Source organism: Ambystoma mexicanum, chromosome 8 (assembly GCF_040938575.1).
Source record: "Ambystoma mexicanum isolate Mex_15411 chromosome 8, UKY_AmexF1_1, whole genome shotgun sequence".
Lineage (NCBI taxonomy): Eukaryota > Metazoa > Chordata > Amphibia > Caudata > Ambystomatidae > Ambystoma > Ambystoma mexicanum.
Window position 1 is genome coordinate 788,282,527 of NC_090929.1, and position 26,089 is coordinate 788,308,615.

Here is a 26,089-nt window from a genome sequence, read left to right on the forward strand (position 1 = left end):
TGACAGGTAAGTAATACTTAGCAATACAATGTTACATAAAATGCTTAGATGAATCAGTTTGTTACTTGTGTGTTTCTTTACCTATTACAATACTTTCACGTGATGTGTCTCATATTTCAGCGCCACTGACGGTCTTAAAGGGGAAGGCTTGCAAGGCGGAGTAGACTGGCTTCAAGGTAGGCAGTTTAGTTTCTTTGTGTTTATTTTGTTGTTTAGTTTCTTTGTGTTTATTTTGTTGATTTATCCAAAATCAAGTTTGTGTGTTGCATTCTTATTATGTATTGTATTTGTATTATTTCCATTCTTCATTCTACATTCAGAACAAATCAAACTATAAAAACCAATCGGAGCAGAGCAGACGTGGGGCTGGCTGTTTCCTGCTCCTTGGCTGACTGGCTATGTGCTGTGGAGGGAGCGCCATGTGCTGACATTTAAAAAAAAATCATTTGTTTTAAGTATATCATGTTTTATAAATTACTGTTTTGATGATTAAATTGTCTTTTAATGAGACTGCAGGATTCATGTAGTTAAATCCTTCAGTGATCTGACCTATAAGACCCGTCTCTATCTCATTATTGTCAATAGTTACCCCCTCCCGGAAATAGATAGAGACTGCACTCAATTATTTGTTTTATGAGTGCACCCCCGGGGTTCCTCCCTTATATCTGAAGACATTTAAAAAGCACCTTCAACCCGAGAGGGCGCGGACGTGGGTCGGGCTGTTCTCTGCTGTTCATCTGCTCGCGGTTGCAGTTGGGCTGACAGGCTCATTGACAGGTCCATTGACAGGTCCATTTTGGTCAAGTCTATGCCTAACTGTGTATGTTCATGTCCCCCTGCTTTGGTGTTCAGCGCTATGTAGACTAATTACAACAGGATAAGAGGACGATCTCGATGAGTCTGGAGTGAGAGGAGGGAGAGTGGAAAGAGAAAAGTCAACTCGCTATTTCGTCTTGTTATGGTGCTAGTGGTTTCTTGCCATTGATTAGCTGCAAGTAGTCTTCTTGTGGCGGCAGCCATCCCCTTTATCTGGACAGTGGGAGAGAGCTGTGAAACCATAGATCTGCTCTAAGCATCTTTGCAGTGCGAGTGGCCAGAGCAAGGATGGTTGTCTAATTGGCACGAGTTAGGAGGAGAGCGTGCTGATTGCCAGAGCAAGGATGGTTGTTTAATTAGCACGAGTTAGTAGGAGAGCGTGCTGATTGCTGGGTTCCTCATCGGCTATCTTCCTGAACGTTTTATTGATCAAGAAACTAAAACTGCAGTCCTTAGTTGACAACATTGTGCCCCCACGTCCATTTAATCTTGAGACAACTGATTTTTGGTGCAGGGCGGAAGGGATGGGAGGGGCACATGCCTTGCTCCTGTTTGCCAAGTACCTGAGTCACAGGCCCAGTGGATTCTTTGGATAATGAACTTTGTGGTGTGGAGCAAGGGAGGGGAGACGAACTGAGGCATCCTCTTTAGTGAGCTGGGCGTGCCTTGCTCCCGTTTGCCATATTTGAACTTTTGGTGCTGAATTTGTATCATATTTGATGAACATATAGAGACGCTATTATGCAGGTGACCATTGTTTTTAAAATAAGTGCAATTTTATTTGTTTTATTGCTGTCATTTAAACTGTAAATTGTTATTTTGTATCTGGTATATTAATATGGGCCGATATTTTAAACTAGTGTAGATGAGCTTTTTGTTTTAAATGGTCGAAACCTAAGGCCAAAGAAGATCAACTTGGCCCTGAGAACACTAAGAAGTCTAAGAATATGGTAGACAAAATACAAGACCATTCATAATTCCTTCTTGGCTCATACTTACAAGAAATGGCTGGTAAACAAGGACAAGGTATATTAGTTACAGAAAGGGCCATAGTGGCAGCTATTCAGAGTGAGGTTCCCTCTCTCTCAGTAAACACTGTGGTAGCACAGGGTGAGGTTGGCAGGTTGTACCTCCACTCTGGGGAGAAGTCTATGGGGGAGGGGAGGGGAGGCACTTGAACAGCCCATGGAACCAGGCGTCAAAACTGAGCCTAGTGCTGGGGGTGAAAACTCTGGCCCTGCTGATGTAAATGGTGATTTGGGGACAGATCAGTTAAAGAAGACCCCTATTGAGGGCATCTCCACTAATGACTCCACATGCTCTCGGAAGGAGCCAGCATGTACTGTAGAATGTGCCTCAGACAAGCCCATGGCCTTGTTGTAACAGATAGAGTCCCCCTAAACCATGAGAGTTCATATACTGATAGCGTGGTGTCAACGAAGAATGATGTGAAGTTTTTAGAAGACATCCTAGACAGAATATTGCAAACCTTTCTAGACTCTATAACATCCTTTAGGCAAACCGTTTTGAATTCACTAGCTATAATGAGTGATACCATCAGGCTGATTAAGAAAGTGCTGCAGGAGCAAATTGCACATCCCTAGGCACAGGCCCCATCCCCCGCTGCTCTTGACATCAACATATCAATAGGGGTCCCACTCCTAACAGGGACATTAAAAGCCGGCCCAATGATGGTTAAACCACCTCGTTTTGTTAATGTCATTGCAGATGGTCGTCCCGTTAATGAGTGTGGTTGCCCCTCTGAAATACGGACTGAGGGGAGAAGACAGCAAAAATATTTCTCTGTCATGGTGGGGACTGGGAGCGAGATACGCGGCCTGCCATCGGCCGCAGCTCCGTTAGTTGGTATTATTTTGGACATCCCAGCTCTTCCTCAGGGTAAATATGAATCCACTAGTTCTTTAATAAACAAGTCAAGTCGGGGTGGCACTAGAGAGCCCAAACCAGTTTGGCAGACTCCCTGTGAGCTCTGCCAACCAGTCCTATTAATCATGTAAATACTGCGGTCCTCTGAGCTCTTTCCTGCTTGCGGGCGGCCAGGAACATGGCGGAAAGACCCCCAGCGGTGTTCCAGCTGTGTTTGGCAGCCCCACTGGGCTGCACCATACAGACCGCCATCACTTGTGCAGTGGGCCGCACTGCCGAATTTGAGGCATTGAGTGGCAGGGCGGGTGGCTCCATCCAGTGGCTGACTCTGCTCATGTGAGGGCCGAAGGGACACCATCTGCATAAGGCGCCTCGTTGCAGACGCCAGTGTTGGGGCTGATTTTCTATACTCTGGCCTGGTGGACTGATGTATAGAAGGCCAACCTATATTGTGACAGGGACAACTCTGGGAGCTGTACCCAAACTAGTTCAAGGTAGCAGTGACGAGTGGTCTAGGCTAAGTCTCAAGAGGTGGTGAGCTTGTAAAGAATCCACAATGAGTACACACAATGGGAGTCACAAATTACACTTTGACAATATGTATAAAATATATGTATTTATTCTTGGCCTAACAACACTATGAAAAATGACTACTAACAGGCAGAAGTAAAGCACAGCGCTGAAAGTACAATACATATATAAAGTCACTAGAGTAGGGCATAATACATATCAAACCCCTGTAAAAGAAAATACAGATTAGATTATGCACAACAGGTCCACAGAAAATTATCCCTAGCTTCAAAAGTCCTTCCCTAAATTGTCTGTGGCCTTATGCCCAAAGGTTCAGGAAATGTTCTGACACCGTTTTGTAACGCTGTAAAAAATGATGGTAGGGTCTCTGTGGTCAAGTGAACGATTCCAAGGGTTAGAGGGCAAGTTATTTCATTTCATGCATTCATATACATACAGCAATTTGCTTTCTATATACAACATATAAAAACAAATATATATACAATACATAAACACATCTCCAAAACCACATAGTAAAAAACGAAAATATGAAGACTTAAAACATAATTAAAAACCACAAATTCATACTAACTCAAATATCTCTACACATTTCCTATAAAATGTTACCATAAAATGCAGGTTATTTCCTTCTGTGAACATTTGCCAAAGCATTGATGTGTCAGTGCAGTCAAAACAATTATTGTATGATTTCAGAAACTTTGCTCTAATTAAAATAAGACTCTCACATCTGGTCATGATATGTCCAAAAAGTTTAATTGCATGTTCTCCACATAGACGACAGCACCGCTCTACACGAGCAATGCCTTTTTTTGCACCCTCGATCTCCAAAACTGCATTGATTACATTTTAGCAATAAATATTGTTTTATAATCCCAGATTCCGGGAAAGCATCAATATATTTTGGAGCAGTATTATGGAGATTTATGTTGTTAATATACAGGCCACTATTGGTCTTCATAGATAATTGAAGCATATTGTTATCATGACTAAATGTGATTATCTTTTGTTTAAACCATAGTTTAATCCGCAAGATATTGGTCGATATTATTGGTACATCGCACACTCCATTCCACTGATGAAATATGGTTAAAGGTTTTCCCAAAATTCCAATCCGCTTATAATTGTCGAGGCACATAAAGGCTCTGACATAGTCCACCATTACTGTACCATTGTTCAGGGCTAATAGGTTCACAGCACACATAAATGATCTTGATATGAAAAGAGATGCAATGCCGGTCAAGTTATATTCCAGATTGAGACATTCTATGGATAGAGAATGTGGCATACGAAACAGTATACATAGCATTCTTGCGTCAAATTTAACAAGGTCTGATATAAACGCATGGTCCCATATCTCAATACCATAGATAAGCACAGGAAGGATTTTCATGGAATATAGAAGCACTACTGTCTTTATTGAATACCCACCATTCCTCTCAATAAATGCACTGATAGCACCAACCAGCCTCACACATTTGTGTTTTGTTTTCTCCCAGTGGGATTTCCAATTGAGTGCCTCGTCTACACACAAATCCAGGTATTTGTAGGATTTGAGACACTCACATTTTTTTCCATGAAAGAACCAGCTCATGTACGCCTTTCTTTTCTGTTTGCCAGCAAACACTATAACCTTACTTATTGCGATGTTAACCTGTAGGTCATTATTCTTTGCAAAGACTCCAAGACCATTAATCAGGGATTGGAGTCCCTTAGGCGTATCATCTAAAAGCAGCAAATCGTCTGCATAGGCTAACCAGCTGAGACGCTGCGGCCCTACTTTGACTGACATATCTCACTAGATTGAAATGACAATTCTAAATCAACCAAATAGAAGTTAAATAGTATGGCTTCAATGATGCAGCCTTGCTTCACCCCTCTGCCAGTAGGGATGGAGACAGACAATTGACCAACAGTGTTTAAACGCACTTTTACGCTGGTTCCTGAGTGAAGTAATCCTTCGCAGAACGAAAGGAATGTTCCATACTATTAGCTTCCGCCATAGATTATTTCTTACCACAGTATCAAAGGCGGCGCTGTATAAGCACCATAAACTATAGTTTGGCTTCATGACCATGCATATTCTACATATGAGACCAACATAATGGTGTTATGTGATGTCATAGATTTTACCCTGAACCAAGTTTGGTATTTACTTAAGATGTCATTTGTGTTAATCCATAGATTCAATTCTGCTAGGAGTATCCGTGCAAAATATTTTGCTGGAATATCCAGCATTGCGAGCATGCAGTAATTTCTGGGGTCACTACGTTGGCCCTTCCTTTGTATGGTTTGAATGTGACTCTCCCGCCATTTCGGTTGTATACTAATTGCCCTTTTCACAATTGACCTCGGGAGAATTGACCTAATTTAAAAGGTCAATTAGGACATATATGCTGGGGGAAACCCCACACAAACCCCCGCAACCCTCCACCCAATGCCCTTATATTTATAATCCAAAACCAACCCAATACATATATAAAAAAACTAAAATAATATAAAGGTCAATTGTGCAGAAGGTCAATTAGGACCACTATAATAAGGTCAATTCGGACAAAAGCTCAATTGTAAAAGGTCAATTTGGGTAATACCGCCATGTGGCTGGAAGTATATTAGTCCTTCCTATATCGACAAAAACTAGATGCAAGGCTTCAGCCCACATAGCTGCAGACATTTTCAACAGTCCATTACTTATACCATCTGGACCACATGCTCGATCTATTTATCTGTTCAATTATTTGTATGATATTGGATATGGTGGCTTTACAAATCCATATCATATTAGGTGTTTGCAGTACATTTTCATCTTCATCACAGGAACCAAGGTAGAGTTTGTGTGTAACCCACCTCTCATCTGGAACACAGTTTATGGGAATATCACTTTTAGAGCCAGCTTTTATTGCTTGCCATATTACTATAGTATTATTGGTTGTGGCCAAATAAGCAATACATAACCAGCGTTCATTTTCATAGCCCACTTTGTAATCTTCAAGCCAGCAGTGATAATTCTTTTTAGACTCTTTGATTCTTACATTTATTTCAGCTCCGCTGTACATCCAGGTAATGGAGGATAGTAAAGCCACAATTGTTCCACGCAGTTGTTTTTTTGCAATATTGATCTTTGGATCATAATCATTTTGCCTATGATATAATTTGTTGGTATGCTCATACAGTGTTTTGTAAGACCTTTGGCTGGTTACCAAGTTTGTTATTGAGCCAATCATTAATGATACAGCCTCATTCATCTTACTAGAGAATGGCACATCACTACAAAATTGCTCATTAAAGGCTGGAATAAGTTGGTCTGAAGCTAGTGTGCCCTTAGCTAGATTTTCAGCCATTGAATACGGTTCCCTCCATTATTCACAAATATATCACTGCTCATGTCATATATCATTTTGTTTTTTGATCTGTACATAGTCTTGAATAACGCACATAATGGTAATTGGTCGCTTTCCTCACAAGCAGATATTGCCATATCTTGGACTAATTCCAACACAGTGCGATTTACAAAAACACAATCAATAGTTGAAGCACTCTTCCTGCTTACACGCATGAACGCACTCTGTTCATCACCAGGGCAAAGCCCATTTAGGCTAATAAGACCATGTACATCCAGTGCATTTGTCCATGGACTAATATTTCTCTGGGATCTATTCAGACATATGGGTGCAGATCTAAATAGTACTTGCAAATCACCATCTTGTAATACAATATCTGAATTAAAATCTCTCTTGATATATAGTGGTAATTTTTCTGGTACTTTACAAGTATGTCTGTTACTGCTGAGATATTATTTTTAGTAGCAATACCATTTCGGAGAATCGTACACATGAATGATTATGATGGTCAATCCTGCCCTAGACAATTTGGCAACCAGCACCATCATTGACTCACAAGGGATCTCGTTGACGGACCAAGGATGCCGAACTGATATCAACAACCCTCCTTTAGGATGGCCAAGGCGGCCTTGGGATGCTACTTTTTGAATAGTCACATGTCCATCAAAGAGAACATTCTCGACAAGCCATGTTTCTTGTAAGACTATAACGGAGAATAGCTCCATTATTGACCATATGATATGACATTTATAACGCGCCTATACACAAGTGTTTCAAGGCGCGAACCCCTAACCATAGGCCATTTTCTCCAAACAAATGCGCAAAGCCACATGTATTCATTCCAAGAACATAACACTTCAGTGTCATCGACTCAACATTGATAAGTGTGTTTGAAATGCTAAAGGCAGTCATTGCCAGTATACATCATTTTTATTCTGCTCAGCATTATTAATAGGGCCATCAGGATCTCCTCCTGATCTGCTATTAATCTCAGCTCTATCTCCCTGCGTAATTTTATTCATTTTAGTATTGGGCACACCGGTACCGGCAACTGGGACAACTTGTGGATTTTTGTCCTTGTCAGTATTTCAATATCCTTTATTGCCATGGATGATATTTTCATTTGTATTAGATGTTTTATATGGTCTAAGTTTTTCTGAAGAAATGTTTACTATGCTACATATATAACCTAATCAGTATATTTATGTCTCATATTTTAAAATATAATCAAGGATTGCTTCAGATTTAAAATAGATATTCGAAATACTCATTGATACATGGTCTATCTAGTCAATTATTTTAATATCGTCTGTACCTATGACTCTTAGAGAAACAACTGAATGGAAGATACTTAGGACTGCTGCCCTGTTTAAGGGAGGGGGTAATCAACTACTGATATCAGTTTTGCTTGTAAAGCTTTCACGGTTGTCCCCAGCAGAGTTGGAGAAGCCACCTTCGGCTTATTTGTGAACCAAAGATCTGTCCGTTTTTGGGTTTTTTAAAATAGTTTTTATTAAGCATTTTGTTAACAAAGAAAAACCTATTACTCTTACATCGTTACATTGATAGATTTGAAATGTGTCTAGATTTTGTATTTGAACAATAACAGTCCCATATCCCCTCCCTCGACCCACCCCCTTTGAGACGAGACGAGTCACATTGAGCGTTTGTAGGCTTTGGGATACATGTGTTCTAGTTGGCCATCCCCATTCAATGTCTCTGCTTGGGGATATATCGTGAAGCACCCCTGTAATGTTCTCCATTTCATATACTTCTCTAGCTTTTCGAGCCCAAACTGTCTCTGTTGGGAGCGTTAATGATTTTCAGTTTATGGTAATGCAGACCCTGGCCCCTAGCAATAAGTGTGGCATATGCGGGAGCCTTGCCCAACGGTCTGCCCGCTCTTCCAGGCCGAATAGGACTAGTCTGGGATCGCAGTCTTTCCACTCCGTCGATCCCTTTGATCCATGCTAAGACCTCTTTCCAGAACTCTTGGATTTTTGGGCAGGCCCACCACGTGCCAGTAGTCTGCTTGGTCCCCACATTCTCTCCAGCATTGGGGGCTGGTTTGGTTGAACATTTTGGCTGGCATCTCGGGGTCACAGTGCCATATGTGTAGGAGTTTTAGGCTGTGTAGCTTGTATTGAGCGGCGCTAGAGGTTCTGCGGGCTGATATACACATTTGTTTCCATAGGTGGTCATTCATCTTGGGGCCCAGATCTGTATCCCATCTCTTTTTTAGGGCTTCTTCCTTTTTCTGAAGATTGCAAAGGAAAGTCTTGTATAGCACGAAGATGAGGCCTTTAGTGGAGGAGGCTTCACTTAGGATTTTTTCCAGGGGTGTTAGTTCTCTTTGTAGCTGATCCTTCCATTTGGGAGCCATTAATACTCCTCTCAGTTGTAGGAACAGAAATGGTCCGAGGGGTTTGAGTTGGAGGCATGTTTCCATCTCTTGATAAGAGATGCTTTTGTCCCCTTTCACCATTTGCCCTACTCTTTCCAGGCCTGCTTCGAACCATTTCTGGAAGCCTTGCGGCTCCCGGATTTCATTTTGGATGGGGGGGAAAGCCCCAGGGGGGGGCATATATGGCTCAGTGGTGAGGGCAATGTTGTGTGTCCCTTCATTTCCCCTTTGGTCCACTAGAGTTTTAGCAGGGGTCCCATTACATAATGAGTGAGCACTTTCTTTGGAAATGATGAATGTGGAGCCCATAGCCATTCTCCTAGTGTCACTGGTCTTAGGAGATGGTTTTCAATTTGTACCCATTGCTTGTGCTTATCTCCTCTCAGGTGCGACGCCAGGGCCCTGATTTGGGCCGCTTAGTAGTATGTATAGCAGTCTGGGAGCCCCATTCCCCCCTCCTCTTAGCCCCTCATCAAAGTGTTGTACGCTATTCGCTTCCTCTTCCCCTGCCACAGAAATGTTAGGAGTTTATCTTTCAGCTCTGCAAAGTGCTTTCCTGGGATATCAATGGGTAGCATCTGGTATTGGTACAGACCTTTGGAAGAATTACCATTTTAATTGTGTTAAGGCGGCCCAGCCATGATATTGTTAGTTCAGTCTTAGTTTGTTGTTAAATCTAGTTTTAAGGGGGTGAGGAGGGGGCACTTTGTAGAGGCCCTTTGTTTTCCTTTTGATGTTAATACCCGAGTATTCTAACGTTAGTTGCTCTGTCGGTATCCCACCCGTGTTTTGTGTCACTTCTTCAGGGTTATCTGGGCTATTGTAGGGGAATAGTGTGGATTTTTCTTTGTTCACTTTTAGTCCTGCCCATTTGCCAAATTCTTGTATGGTCCTAAGAACTGTGGGTATTGAGGTCACTAAGTCTGCTAAGTATAGGAGGATATTGTCGGCGAAACATTGCAAGTTTTTATTCGTTGTTCCCCACCATGATCTCCTCTATAGTCTTCTTGTTTCTGAATGAGTTTCCCAGTGGTTCTATTGATAGGACGTATAGGAGGGGAGAGAGGGGGCACCCCTGTCTGGTTCCTCTGGATAAGTTGAATTCTTGTGATAGTTTGCCATTTACTACCACTTTTCCCCTGGGTGTTTTGTAGATTGCCTGGTTCCTCTTATAAATTGTTCTTCGAAACCCATGTTTTTAAGTATGGCCCAGAGAAAGACCCATTCCACTCGATCGAATGCTTTCTCTGAGTCTAGGCTTAGTAGCGCTTGTTTCCCCTCCTTTCCCCCCGTATGTTCCATGATACCCATCGTTTTGCGCATGGCATTGGCCCCTTGTCTGCGCTTTATGAATCCCACCTGGTCTGTTTGTATCAGGCAGGGCATGATTTCCTACATGCGGAAGGCTAGGATTCTTGTATATATCTTTGCGTCTGTATTTAATAATTATATAGGACGTTGCAACCTGTTTTGGGAATGATTACTATCTGGGCTATTGAGAAGGATGGTGGTGCCTGGCCCGTTTCCTGTACATGGTTAAATAACTTGGCCATATGTGGGGCCAGGATATCAGAGACATTTTTGTAAAAGCCCATGGTGTATCGGTTTTACCCTGGTGCACCTCCCGCTGGGAGGTTCTTTATCGCTGCTTTTGTTTATTCAGGGGTTAAGGAGCGATTCTAGGAGTGCCTGTTCTGTATTAGACAGGTGTGTTAAGCCCGCCCTGGTAATATAATCCTGCATTTCATCTCTGTCCCGGTACCCTGCGTGGCGTATAGCTCTTTCCAATAGTTTACAAATTGGTTAGCTATTCCCTCTGGTGTTGTGGCATACTCCCTTTCTTGCATTTTAATCTTGCCAACCCCTCTCTCTGCCCTTTGAGTTCTACGTCTAGCCGCTAACAACTTGTCTGCCTTGTCCCCTTTTTCATAGAATTTCTGCTTTAGGAATTTCAGTTTGCGCATTGTGTCTCCAATCCCCAGTTTTTTCAATTCTTCCCTTTTTTGTTTGAGCGTATCTAGGTGCTCTTTTCGATTTGTCCCTTGGGCGTGTAATTTATCTTCCAGGTTAGTTATTTCTTTGCTCAATCCATTCTTCTGAAGCCTCTGTTCCCTTTTTTTCCTTGCTCCCTCCCTCCAAGTGGCTTTCCCTGCTTCCCATAGTGTTGTGGCTCCCACCACACCATTGTCATTGATTTGTAAGTATTCTTCGATTGCGGTCTTTAGCTCTTGAGCAAATAGTTTGTCCCACCAAAGGAACTCGTCACATCATCATCTAGTGTCCCAGTGTCCAATCCCTACGTGTCTAGGATAGCAATGACCATATCATGATCGGCCTGGTCCAATGGTGCTTCCCCTTATTCTTGGGTGGAGTTCTCTATTAGTCAGTAAGTAATCGATTCTTGTAAAAGTATCGTGAACACTGGACCTACATGTTTACCCCTTCTTCTCTGGGTTCTATGACCTCCAGATGTCTAGGAGGCCTCCATCTTTTAAGTTTCTCCTAAATCTATTTCCTATTGTGTTTGGCGGTTCCTTGAGTTCAATCTGTGTTGTTCGTCTATTCGTGGGTCCGCCCATGTATTAAAGTCCCCTCCTATTATTCTGGGGCACTTGCTTTTGTCAATAATGGTGGTCAGGGCCTTCTCATAGAAAGCCCCCTGTCCCTAGTTGGGTGTGTATGCTCCCGCTAGTGTGATCTGGGCTCCTTCCCATTCCCCCTGGACCAGCAAGAGCCTCCACCCCACTCTTTCTAAATCTACCTGCCTCTACTCTCCGCCCTCTGCAACTAATCCAGAACAGAACTGCGAGACTTGTCCTTGGCCTCAAGCCCTGGGATCGTATCTCTCCAGCTCTGAAATCTCTCGACTGGCTCCCAGTGGATGCAAGGACTACATTCAAAACCCTCTGCATTGTCCACAAGGCTTTCTGGGGCCTGGGTCCAAAATACCTTCAGCTATCCCTCCACAAATACCTCCCCTCTCGAGCTCTTCGCTCCTCTACCTCCAACTCACTCAGGGTCAGTCGGTTTTCTGAGAAACGAGCTGGGGGTAGATCTCTGTCTTCGGCTGGGGCCTCCCTCTGGAACAGCCTCCCTGCCACTCTAAAACTTGAGGAGAACCATCTCCGGTTCCGGAAGCACCTCATGACCTTCCTCTTTTCTTCTGCCTTCGCTCCCCCTCTCCCCTGCTGATCTGTTCTCTGTTGGCACCGTGCTCCTGGCCACCCTCTGTCTTTTGGGCCCAGGTACCTGCTCATCCTGTCACCCTCCCACACTGCCTCCGGGCCACCCCTTGCACTGGGGTCTGTACCTGTAGCCATACAACCCCCCCCCTTTTCTTCCTGCACTTATCAGACCTACCCTGTCTGCTGCCTTAAACCTAGCACTTGCAAATTGCTGGCTGCATTACCACTGTTTGTTGCCTTTATTATTTATTTATTGTTATTTATCTGTTTCTCCTCTGCTTCGCACTTTCCACCTCTCCCCCCTTCCATGCACTTTTCCCCTCCCCCTCTCCCATGCACTTGCGCGTTCTTAATGTCACTGGGCCTAGTAAGATCGCTGTTTTGTTCTCCCCTGTTCCCCTCCCTTGCCTTGTCACGCTCTGAAACACTTGTGTACGAGCGCGATAGAAATAACTATCAATCAACCCCATTAGCGCATGCACTTCCAGGTTTATTAATTTCATCCTCTTGTGCAATATTATGCCTACTCCCCCTCTTTTGTGGTCGGCTGAGGCCCAGTATGTTTGGCCCACTCCTTTCCCTCTCATCAGCCTTTCCTCCCCTGCTCTAAGCCTGGTCTCATGAATGAAAAGGATGTCGAGTGAGGCTCTTTCAAATTACCTCGTAACTAGAGACCTTTTCATGGGTGATGTAAGTCCCTTAAAATTGAGTGTGCCCACCTTTAGGGTGTAGGTCCCAGTTCCTATTTTTGCGTTCCCTTCCTTTTTTACGTTAGGATTCCTTTCTCATGACCTCTTCCTCTCCATTTAATCGTTACACTTTCATGTGGCCCTGTCTCGTGTGTTCGATCCTGTTTTGCCCCGTCAGTCCCCACCTTGCCCCCCTTAGAACTGTGAACATACGAAAGAAATGAGGTTGCGGTTGAGACACCCTCTTAAAACTGAGGGCCACTAGGTTTTGGCCTCGCCCCTCACAGAGAAAGCCCTTGGATAATCCTTTGCCCCTCTCTCCATACCTTAGTAGGCTTCTTTGGTTCTATGTCAGCTGCTGTTTTCCGTGTCAGGCAGGTTGCGAGGTCGGCGGGGATCCCAGCTTGACATACTTTCTTCCCACCTTGCTTCTCTTTCGTATTTGGTGCTGTGCTTCTATATTGTGTGGTCTTGGTGAATGGGTTCCTTGGGGGGCCCAATGGCCCTCTGGTGTCCATCGTTTTCGTTAGCACTTGATTTGCTTCCTCTGGTGTGGTGACTCTGTAGTCTTCCCCTTTGACTTTGAATGTCATGGCGAAAGGGTAGCCCCATCTGTAACGGCTCCCTCATTCTGTACGTCAGCTAGCCAGAGGCTTGCATCCCCGTCTGCGGCTCAATATAAGGCTTGACAAGTCTTGGTATATCTTAATTTTTTAGCCTTTGTATTCGATATCTTGTACTTGTTTGGCTCTAAAGAGGACCTCTGATTTTTCTTTGTATCATAGAAATTTGGCAATTATGGAGCGCGGCCCCCCTCCGAATGCTCTACCACCTCTGTAGGCTCTTTCCAGTTGCCCTATTTTTCCTCCCTCCGCCTTGAATAGTTGGTTGATTATGTCTTGTATTTTAATCTCGATTTGATTCAGTGTCTCCCCCCTCCGGTTCCTCCAGTCCAATTATCCAGATATTCGATCTCCTTTCTCTGTCCTCCATATCGTCCATTTTGAGAGTAATCTCTTCCTCTCTCAATTCTATGTCTGTCATTCTTGCGTTGACTTTCATTTCCATCATATCCGTGTTAACTTAGTTGTTTTCGAGGTTTTCTACTTTTTCCTCTACCCTGTCAACCTTCCCTCTTAGTACTGATATGGAGGATTGTATGTCTGAGCGGAGAGCTTTGATTTCCACCGTCAGGCCTGCAATGTCCTCTTTGGAGGCGACGCTCATCATGGAGGATATTATGGGTGCGGTATGCGCTTTGAGTGTTTCTTCCCTTCTGTGTTGCTGGAGCCTGTCCAGGCCTCTTGTGGAGCGGGGATCTGTTTTGGGCACCTCTTCTCCTTTAGAGGGTCTATGGTGATACTGAGGGGAGTGGATTCCCCTTCCGGCTTTTGCTTTCTTTCCAGATTCTTCTCTTGTTTATGCTTTCTTCCTCAATCCGGGGTCTGTGGGGTCCACAGGTTGGTGTTTGATAGTTGTCTGTTAGGAGATGTCCTTGTGTTGTCTTTTGTTCCTGATGCAGAGGTTCTTTACATTCAGGGAGGCTGGATAAAGTATGCTTTCTACTGTTTTGTGTTGTTTTCCTTGGCTGTCCCCCCTTATTTTGTGATCCCAGTGTCTATTGGCGGCCTTCCTCTGCCACCTCTTCCTTGATTTCTTTTAGGGTTATGGACCCTTTATTGGGGTGTTTTCCCACTGGTTCTGAGGTGATCTTTTGCTAATTTGGAGGCAGAGCTCACTAAGGGAGCCGGTGGTCCCTTTGTATTGGCGGCAGGGTGGTCCGCCAACCTCCCCCTTGTCCTCAGGGCTCTCGCCTGGGTGTGTCTGCATAGTGGGGGCCCAGTTAGGCTGCGGGTTGGGTCCCTTTTCTTCTTCGTTTTGGAGGTGGCCTGGGGGTTGGCCCTTCACCTGTTATAATCGGGTCTTCTGGGTTCTCTGCGTGCTGCTTCTAGATTGTTTTCTTTTTTCTTTTTCATTTTTTCACGGGCCTGCATCGGTTCACTTCCTGCTTCGCAATAGGGGACGTTGTGTCTCTGTGGAGCTGTTTCACTCCTGTTAGGCCCGGGTTGGGCACTGGGTAGGGGGCCTGCTTTAGTAGCGCTTCAGGGGACGGCTGTGTGCTTACCCGTCTCCCGGCACTGAATGTATAGAGTTCAGGATAGATGCATGGAGTGTTTCCTTTTAGCCCATTCACCATACAAAGGTCCTTTAAGAAAGTGGCTCTGGATGGGGCGGTAGGGGACTTCCAACATTTAAGAATACAGCGTTTGGCAATGATGCATGAAATATTGAATAACCGCCTTGTGGTTTCCTTTACCTTGCCTATATCGCCCAGTAGGTATTTCAAGGGCGAAAGAGTCGCCTGAATGGCCGTAATGCATAGAGACCCCTTTGCTGTAGCTATTTGTGGACACTATTGACCTGATACATTCATGGGTTCCTGCGGGAATGTTGGCCATTTCGCCGAAAAAGCGGCCCTATCCTGTAATATTGAAGGCGTTTAAGCTGCCCCCTTCCCACCACTTTAATGAAATCCGTGAAGTCACAGAACTCCCCATCTGGGAACATGTCACGCAGCGTGAAAAGTTTGTTGCTGAAGGGACTGATCAAACGTGGGGGAGATGCTAGAGAAGTTCCATAGGGGGACTTCCGGATCATAGGGGGATTACAGGCCTATCCTCTTATAAATTCTGGTCCACGCATGAGTGGTTGTATATACTGGATCAAACGGGCATATGTCCCCATAGCTTGGGTTGAGGAGGACTGAACCTATGTCGTTTGGGCGGACAGAGTGTTTTTCAATCAATATGTGGGGGGCTGTGTCCTCAGGGTCAAACCAATGCTTCGCAAATTGACCTTGCGCACACAAGTAATATAGCTCAAAGTCTGGTGCAGCAATTCCACCTTGCGCAAAAGGCTCAACCATCTTATCCCAACCCATCCTGGCGGTCTTCCCGTTCCAGATAAACGGGGAGGCAAGAGATTTAAGTTTAGCAAAGAAGGGCATACCGGGCCAAACAGGGATATTATTGAAGTAATAAAGGAGCTTTGTTGAGGACCACCATCTTGAGTAACGCAACTCTCCCATATAGGGATAGTGGAAGGTTAGCCCACAGTTGAAATTTGGTCAAGAGGGTTGACAATAATTCCCGATGATTATGCTTATACAACAGGTTTTTATCTCTGGCAACCATTATCCCTAGGTACCTTACTTTGGTGGGGGCAGATCTAAATCCCTCTATTTCAGTTAAGTCTCCCGTACCGTCAGTAAGGGGGAACATTTCAGACTTTGGTACATTGATTGTATATCCCGAGTATTCTGAAAATTCATGTACATCTGCCATGATGTGTTGCACATTCTCTATGGGATCTCGGATAGGGTGCCGTCTGCATATATCGATGTTATCTGAGGTGGGGCGGTCATCCTGAGCCCTCTATGTGCGTGGTGTTGACGTATGTATTCCACCATTGGTTCAATGGTTAGAGCAAATAGTACGGGCGAGAAGGGACATCCCTGCCTGGTCCCCCTGTGTAGATGGAATGCTGGGGAGAGAGTGGTGTTGGTTAAAACCTTAGCCGTCGGCTGTGTATACAGTAGTCGCACACAGTTGATGTAGTACTGACCGAGACCAAACCGCTCTAGCACCAGAAAGAGATATGTCCAGGATACGGAATCAAAAGCCTTCTCGGCATCTAATGCGACCACGGCCGCCTTGGCATCTGGATCTATTTGTGCCATAACATTAAATAGACGTCTCAGGTTGAGAGCCGTGGACCGGGCTGGTATGAAGCCCGCCTGGTCAGGATGGACCAGGATCGGCATATATGGAAGGAGTCTGGTGGCCAGTATTTTTGCAAAAATGTTTGCGTCTGTATTAATTAAGGACAGGGGTCTATAGGACGCCATTTCCTGTGCCGGTCTGCGGGGTTTCAAGAGGACAGTGATAATCGCCTCTTGCATCGATTCCGTAAGCACCCGCAGGATCATTGACTCCTCCCATACTTTTAACAGTATCGGGGCCAGTTCACTACAGAACTCTTTATATAATTCCGCAGGCAGGCCATCAGACCCAGGGGAATGGCCGCTTGATAAAGCTTTTATGGCCTCTACAACCTCCTCCATAGTGATTGGCCCGTCCAATACACTTCGGGTCTCAGCAGTTAATGTGGGAAGGTCGAGGTTGTCCAAATATCGGAACGTGTCCTCTTTGTTCTTTTTATCGTGGTTAGAATAGAGAGAGGAATAGAACTCCATGAATGCGGAATTAATGTCCTGGTCTCCATTCACCGTTGCTCCAGTCGGGGTCTGTATACTCGGGATCGGGTTATGGTGCCTGTCAGTTCTGAGCAAGTTGACAAGGAATTTCCTGGCCTTATTGCTTTCCCCATATCATCTGGCTTTGGCTGGTGCAGCCATGTAAAGAACTTCTCTATGGGCTAACTTATGAAATTCTTCCAGCGTAGTGTGAATTTGCGACAGGGTTTCCTTGTTCTGTGTGATACTATATTCAGTTTGTAATAAGTCAATTTTAGCCTCGGTCGTGCCCAATTCCTCCCGTACCGATTTCAACATACCAGTTGACTTACCCAGGATGGCTCCCCGGACCCAGGCCTTAAATGTATCCCATAGAGTAGCATAGATGGAAACCGAACCCTCGTTTAATTCTAGAAATTCCGCAATCTCAGTATGTAGCGATTAACAAATGTTAGGGTCTCTTAGGATTGCGGGGGGCATCTTCCATCTTCTCGCCGGGGGGGAGACATCACTTAAGTTGATGTCATGCATCACCGGCGAGTGATCCGAAAGGGTACGGGGATGTATATCGCATCGGGAGACCGCCCCAGCCAGGGATTGACTAATGATCCAATAGTCAATGCGCGAATGAGAATCGTGCACCGATGAATAAAAAGGGTATTTCTTCTCACTTGGTTGCAATGCACGCCATGCGTTTAACATGCCCATTTGTTCCATCAATTGTTTTACAACCAGTGAGGCCTTGGAGGGGGTTCTGGGGACAGTCGATGAGCGATCCAGGGATTGGTCCAATATCATATTGAAATCGCCACCCCAGAGTATTTTTGCCTCCCCAGATGAAGTTAACATATCCATTATTGTACAATAGAACTGTGGATCGTCTAAATTGGGACCGTATGTATTAATCAGGATCACCTGGTGCCCCGCCAACTCCCCCCACACCAGCACGTATCTACCATGTGGGTCTATTTTGCTGGATTGATATTTAAAGCACAACCTGTCGTGTATAAGAGTCAGCACTCCCCTGGATTGTGTCGAGTAGTCTGTGTAATACCTGTGGTGCCCCCACCTCGGTAGAAGTTTAACATTGACCTGCCCAAGCGCATGTGTCTCTTGTATAAACAGAATATGAGGGTTGTGGCGTGCAACATACGCTGCGATCTTCCTTGCCTTGATCGGGTTATTTAATCCCCGGATATTCCAGGAAAGGAGCTTAATATCCAAACCCTTATTAGCCTGTGTCATGGTCGCACCTTAAACTAGGTGTATGTCCACACTCCCGCCCCTGTCGCGAGAGAAATGGGAATCCTGCTGCAAAACCGCTCTCTGATTTAATCATTATAACAACTCGGAACATAGGTTCCCCCAACAAGCCCGACATATCGTCCGGCAAAACCATACCCCTATTCCACCCCAAACCCCCACCCGCATCATCAACCCCAACTGAACGATGTACCCCTAGAACCATAACCTGGGAACACTCCTGGGGGTATGAGCTGCACTCACATGGCCGCTAACCCAGGAAGTCTGCACGGCTTCATTCAACAAAACATTAACAATCAGGGCCGCCCAGCGGCCGTCGGATTAAAGCATTATAACAGTGTGGCGTCAATGAAGACGCATCAACCCTCGGGGTCGTCGGGTTCTGCCGCACCCTGGGGCGGCAGATTTTGGTTCCCGGCATGGTCCCGGGCCGGTAAAGGGATGGAAGCCTCAACGTACAACATGGCTTCGGTTGGATTTTTGAAAAAATGAGCCCGGCCACCATGCTGGATTCTCATTTTCGCTGGAAAGACAAGCGAGTATGGGACCTGGCGGAGTCTCAGTTGCCTCTTGACGGGTTCATAAGATCTTCTCAGTGTTTGGACATTTGTGGAAAAGTCCGGATATATGTGTATCCTGTTGTTGTCGTGTAATAGAGTGCCCTTTTCCATGGATATCCGCAGGATAGCGTCCATGTCCCTATAGTTGAGGAGACTGGCAATTATTGTGCGAGGCGGTGCTCCAGGCCTGGGCAGAGGTGCCGATGTACGGTGTGCTTGCTCCACAAGGAAGTGGTCCGAGAAAGAATCCGGACCCAGGAGTTCTTTTAGAAGAGCTTCTACTTGGTGTTCCATGGACCCCCTGCCAAAGGTTTCGGCCACCCCAACTAGACGGATGTTGTTCCTCCCAAAGCGGGATTCCAAATCCTTGCATTTGTCAAGGGTTTTCCGGAGGTCCCCCTTCAGTTGGGCAATGCCACCGCCATGTTGTATTATCGAATCTTCATTGGTAGCAATCCTGCCCTCGGCCTCAGTAATGCGTGTGCTTTCCTTGTCCACCCTCGCCTTTAAGGAACTGATTGTTGCCCCAATGTCAGCCAATTTAGTGTTCACCGCCAGAAAGCCATTCTGGACCATAGCCATCAATCGATCCACCCTCTCCTCCATTGGTAACTCGGGTTGACTATCCGCCTGCTGCGGCGGAGGCACTGCGGACCCGCCGGGCCGGGCACTAGCGAAGGAGTCCATTGGGCCTGTTTTCTTGGAGCGTGCTCCCTTCTGCTCGTGATGGCCCATATGCAGAGGCAGGTGGTCCGTGATTTTTAATACCTCCAGTACCACTTGTATCAACGTGTTGTAAGGCCTCTATATAGGGTTGGTGGCGCACCCGGGCCTAGTCGTCGTGCGGTAGAAGCACACAAAGTGTTAATTTAGGAGTGTTGAACAGGTGCGATCAAGAAGTAGTGAAGATGCAGGGTCTGTCAATGATCGACTCCAGGAGAACAAGGTTTTAATGGCCCCAGCAAGGAGGGATCTGGTAAAGCGTAGATAGGTGGAAACCAGCCTCTCAGGGTCAATTAGCGCTGTATGCAGTGTCACCTAGCACTGACCAGTATAGGCAGCTGCGGACAGCCACCAAGTTCTGCCACAGGGGTGATATTACGGATCCGGGCGGCAATCAAGGAGTCCCCGGTCAGGCGTGTAGGCGCCACCCCAGTCCAGTGTCCCAACCACTCTCGGCCTCGTGTAGTCACCAGGAGAATGGCCCAAGATTCATATCGTAGCAGGCAGGCCCGCGCCATCAGTTTGCTGCACCGTGTATGCCGGGCCCCCGCCGGCGTCGCAGGCAACCACTCCGGGGATCAGCCCGACCAGGCGTCCCCAAGCGGTGCCCCACTCCACCAACAAAAGCCACCGCCCAGGGAGGGCCGTATCCGACAGAAGTGTTCCCTCCTCAGCAGACCCTCCGTGGGTGTACACCCTCCTCACACGTTGCCCCACCTGCTCTTACTTGTATTACGGTCAGGGTCCGCGAAGGAAGGGGCGCCCCCCCCCCGGCAGGAGACACCAGGCAAACCCCAGATGCCGTCCATGGGGTCCGGGCCCCCACACAATCCTTGGGGCAACCAGGGGGGCGGCCGCCCAACAGGACCGGAGGGCGAACCAGCAGCAGCCCGCACAGCGCAGCGGTCGTCCACACCGTGCGTGGTCGCCGGCAGGGCCCACTGCGGACGCCGCCTCCAGCACGCAAGCCCGTGGATCGTCACTGGCAGGGAGCCCCCAGCAACAGCCAGGCCCTCCCGGGTCTCCGCGTCGCGTCGATCCGCCGGCTGCAATGCTCCACTTGCCTCAAGGAGATTTAGCTGAGCGCGGCCTCTCCCACTCCACTCGGCCCCTCCCCCCGCGGCTCAGAGGGGGAATCGCCCAGAACCCACAGGCAGCCAACGTCCTAGCCTCCCTCCGCAGGGTTTTCAAGACAGCGTATCTACAGCGCGGTCCGGCGCACCAGCCCCAAATTTGTCCAGTAGGTGCCCGCAGTTGTACGCCACAGAACACTGCGTTTTGTTTGTTCCACGGGCTGCCCTGAGACAGGATGATTAACTTCAAGGATTCATAGAAGCCGGAGCGCTGGGATCAGTCGACCATCTTGGATGTGCGCAACAGCGCCCCCCCACCCCCCGATGCTTCACAGTTCTAAATTTGAGTTGTGCCTTTTATTTCAGGGTCGGGATCCGCTCTTTATCGTCTCTTTATTTCCTCGGTGAGAGGAGCTGGACTTTAGGCAGCCATTGCCTTCTGCGCCCCCTAGTGGTCTCTATCTGTCAGTTTTATTTGGCTTGGATGATCACTTACCACATTAAGGTTAGTCTTGTGACCGTTAATCATTGTTTGGGGTTGTACTGGTGCTGGGACAAGGGGGCATTACTGTGCCTGGGGTCACTCCTCCTGGCAGGTGGGGCCCAGTATATGGCATTTTCATGTCTGATCCACCTCAAGACGCCGGCCAGCAGTTTCCAGCACAGAGCCTACAATCGGTGTGCCAGTACTGCTGCAGTCAGGGCTAAGTGGTTCAATGGTATTTCCAGGCACATTCTTCATAGTTACACTACATGCATTTGTATGTACTTTGGCCCGTTTTGCATACATAAAAGCATGAGAGTTAACTTTATTTTTCTTTTTGAATTTGGCATTTTTCGGGAAAGCCGATATTTTTGGCACTACTGAGTCTTTAGTAAGTAGGCTTACAGCAGCCTTTTTTTAAAGAAGCTTTTTTTATTGATTGTGCATCACGTCATAGCTACCACACATATTTGGTAATAACCAGTATACAATACAAATGGGCATTTCCTGTACTCATCACATTCCTCTGATTTAACAAAATCAAATTACGTTCTTGTGGGGGCTATCTTCATCTGATGGCATATCACACAAATATATTCTAAACTGCGTCCAAATGTCTTTTGGCCTATTTGTTCTGGGTAGCATCATAACATACTGTTCCTCACATTCATTCACATAGGTGAGTTCTCTGAGAAATTGTTCCATACGTGGTGCATGTGGGCTTTTCCAGTTTTGGAGTATGTACTTCTTAGCTACAGCGCATGTAACATTGAATAACCTCTGGTCTTCTCTGCCGTTTTCCCTATATCACCGAACAAATATTTCTGGGGTGTGAGGTCTGCTGGGATCTGTGTCATTTCCTCGAGTGTCTCGGCCACTTCCCTCCAGAACTCTGCAATCGATGGGCAGGCCCAGTACATATGATACAAATCGGCTATGGCGTTCCCACATTTCTGACATTCTCCGGTTACAGTGTTTGTGAGTTTGGCCATTCTGGCCGGTGTATAATGTAGTTTGTTCAGTACTTTAAAACCCTTTAAGTGCCAAGGACGAGTATACTCTTCCTTTTTACATAGACTTCAATAATAGCCTGGCACTTAAACGGAGACCTGCATTTAACTACACTTTCTTTGACAGCAGACAATATCTTTTCCATTTTTCCTCATCAATGACCACCCCCATGTCTGTTTCCCAGGTGGCTTTGATCATATTTAATGATTGTGTGTGTGTTTGTATTATGTTGTACAGTTTAGATAAACCGGTTCCGGTTTATCTAAACTGTACAAGTATAGGGATTGAAAACATGCATGTGGTTTGGGCTTGTCTGGAAATGACAGCCATTTTACTTTATATTGCTAGCTGTCCTCCCCCCTATGTGGGTGCAAAGTCTTCTGGTGTAACGAATTTGCCATTTGGGAACATATCTCTCATCTTGATCTCATAATCAGGGACCCATGTCTTTTGTATGTCTTCATCATATGTAGGCGTAATCCCTGGGAAGTTCCATAGCGGGGCCTGTGAGTCGTAAGGTGTGTCAATTTTTAGCCATTTATAGATCATCGTCCATACATTGATCGTGGTGCTTACAGGGTCAAACTTGCATGTGTTTTTGTGGTGTCTTGTAAATATTGTAGAGCGTAGGTCTGTTGGACGCACTGAGTACCGCTCTACGGGGATATGTGGTGCTGTCTGCTGGGTCCTCCCAGTACTTGGCGTATTGTGCCTGGGCTGCTAAATAATATAACTCAAAATCCGGTGCCGCAATACCACCCATCTCATATGGCTCAACACGTTTCTCCCACTTCATCCTAGTGGCCCCCCATCCCATATAAATGTCATCACCGTAGAGCGTAGATTATCGAAGAATGGTCTGCCCGGCCAGATTGGGTCATTGCTGAACACATATAGGAGCTTGGGACGAATCACCATTTTAAGAACCGCGACCCGACCAATTAGTGAGATGGGGAGTTTGGCCCATAGCTGAAGCTTGGCCATGGTCGTGTGTAGGAGCTGCTCATAGTTATCAATATATAGGGACATCCTATCCTTGGACACGAGGATCCGCAGGTATCTTATACTTGTGGGTGACCAACGGAGGCCGTATGTATTGGTTGGGCTAATGGTGGCAGGTGTTAGTGGGAACATTTCGGATTTGGATGTATTTATTTTATATCCCGAGTATTCTGCAAATTCGTGCATGACTTCCAGTAAGGGGCCAAGGTTTTTTTCCGGCTCACGCATGTACAGCAATGTATCATCTGCGTATAGGGATATGGACTGGGTGATTCCAGCCATTCTGATCCCTCTTTGTTCCTGTCTTTGTTCAGGGTTCAAGGGGGCGTGGCTAGCACGTAAAAATATACTTTTGTAGTAAACAACCATGAAAAAACTTGAGCGTGGTCATGTAGTCCCTTCTGCCACGACTACCAACTGCACTTAGAGTGCACTTCCAAATTAACAAGTTATACTAGTCAACTTAAGTGTCCCCAACTTTCGGAAGGCTTGCACAATCAAGCAATGGTAAGCCAAAGTGTTATAAAGGTTTGTCAAAGTTACCAAAACTTTTAAAAGGTGTTTATGGGACAGGTAAGCACCACTGTAACTCACCTCCCGTACTCTGATTCTTCACAGGACTTGGCAGGTCGATGGAAGAAGGTCCGAGGTCGCTTTTCCGTCTGTTGGTCTCAGCCCTTGATTCACAGGGGTTGCAGGTTCGAGCAGGTCTTGGATAGTTGTCTTGAGCAAGGACACTCAGTGGACGAATGCAGTAAAACACAATGCAGAACCCCTCTCAGGAATGGACTCGACTCAGGTGAACTGTTCCGGACAGTGGTCACCGCAGCACGGTAGCTCACAGGGACTCACTTGTCGCAGTCAGACTTTCCCTCCTATCTCGGGTCCCCTTGATGCTAGGACTCTGAAATGTCGCTGAGATAAGTCTTGTAGGACAAACTGAGGATCCCCCAAGTTCCAGGCCTCAACTCCAAACAGCGATGTCGGCCTCACGGTAGCCCAAACTCAGAGCTGGTCAGCCACAGGGCAGGCCCGAGGCACTTTTGAAGGCTCTTCTTTGCATGGTGGCGAGCAGATGTCAGGAATGGATGGTCCCTCCACTCCAAGGGTTGCAGCTCCCTCGCAGGACTGCTGGAGATCTACAACAAAACAGGGCTCTTCCAGGATAGCAGCTGAAGTTGGTCACCAGGCCTCCTTCAGACAGGTCACCAGTCTCATCACCGGTCTCACAGCTGGACAGAAGTATATGCTCCTGCAGGTTTCTCCAGGATCTCTCTAGGATGGGTGCAGGGGTCCTCTTCTTATCCCAACTGCCAGATAAGAGCAGAAACTCCCACTAGCCAATAGCAGAACAAGCCCCCACACACACCAGCAGTGGTACAATGAGAACCACTGGCGGGAACACTCATGCATATCACTCAGACAACTGAAACCAGTTTGTGGATTGGGATCAGACAGTCCCAGCCCACATCCTACCAGCAAACACACATAGCCCTCCAGTAGCCTCCCAAAAGCCTATGCTTTCCTGGGCACTGGAAGTCCACATAGGGATTTTCCTAGCCTCACAGACAAGATGGCAAAAGGACAAGTGAAAAACCTTGTGACATGGCGATGTTTGAACACTAGCCACAGTTAGTAGCCAAACGCGGGAAACACGGTTATGCTAAAACAAAATACCCCAATAAGTAGGAAAAAGTCACTGCTGCAACCAGCTTGTCCATTTCCTCTGAGTGTTAGTCTAGGGAAAAAACAAAAGCGTATCCCATTGTACTGCATTGTAAGAGGCATGGTGCAATGATAAAAGTTACAAAGGTGATACAAAAGTTACTAAAGTAGTAACAACAATATCAAGGCTAAGGGAAACAATGTTTCCCAGTACTGACAGCCTGAAAGACATGTCATTTTCCCCATAAAAGAGGAGTAAAAGCCAGTGTAGTGAAGCTGGAGGCTCAACTGCACAACAGTAACTCAGATTCAAAAATAAAAAGCGAAAGGTTTGGGGGTCCATAAAAAAATGGAAGCAAAGGTGCATTAAAGAGAAATTCTTCCTAACAGCGGGTGCCCCCTCCAGCTCGGTGGCTCTGTTCATTGCCGGGTGCAACGTGGGTGCCGTGGCTGGGCCCAACTCGCTGGTTGGTGAACACGCGCCTGAGATCTACAGCCCAGGGCCAGGGGAACACTGAGGGCTGGCTCCCCAGGGCACATGCCAAAGAACGTGGAGCTTGAATGAAGGCCCATGATTGGGAGCCGCCCGCCTCCAGCCCTGGTGTTACTGACAGCTGACTCTGAACGAGTACTGCAGGAGAGGAGGTGAATAAATCCTGCAATTCAAGCAAGCTGCAAAGGTAAGTGTGGGAGGCCTGAGACCCTGGGACAGCACTTCCTGGTTTGAGACACCGAAGTCCCTATATATGAGGTGGAAGACCAGTACAGATTAAGCACCTCGGTAACAACAGTGGGTCTTGGGTGAAAGAGCAGGTGCTGTAGAGGCCCCTACCATGGGGTAAACGGTCAGGGGGCAACAAACTCGGTCTTTTGAATGCAGGGCGGTTGCCAAAAAAGCAGCAACATATAGATAAGGAAGCAACCCCCGAGAATATGGAGGAACAAGAGACAGGTACCAGGGAGCATCCCCCAGCTGAAAGCCGGCATTGGCGGATTGGATTCCAAACTGGATGCGTGATCAAGCAAGGTGGATATGCTCCAATTGAGGCTAGACAAACATGGGGCATGGATAGACCATGCCGAAAAATAGGATATCCAAGCTGGAAAACACATTGGCCATGATGGTGATGATGATGGTCAAAGCACTGGAGTCTGCAATTAAGGTAGTTACGGCCAAGAACAGAGGCTTGGAGCCACGAGCAC

General features: G+C 46.4%; 1 protein-coding gene across 5 annotated transcripts in view; it reads left to right on the forward strand.

Annotated features, from left to right (window-relative positions):
* ARL6 (ARF like GTPase 6) overlaps positions 1-26,089 on the forward strand; it is a 2,156,307-nt gene that overhangs the window by 1,915,433 nt on the left and 214,785 nt on the right. For all 5 annotated transcript variants that reach the window (XM_069610619.1, XM_069610618.1, XM_069610620.1 and 2 more), the window contains one exon: positions 121-176. In XM_069610619.1, coding sequence (XP_069466720.1) covers positions 121-176 — 56 coding nt within the window. The remainder of the gene's footprint in view (positions 1-120; positions 177-26,089) is intronic.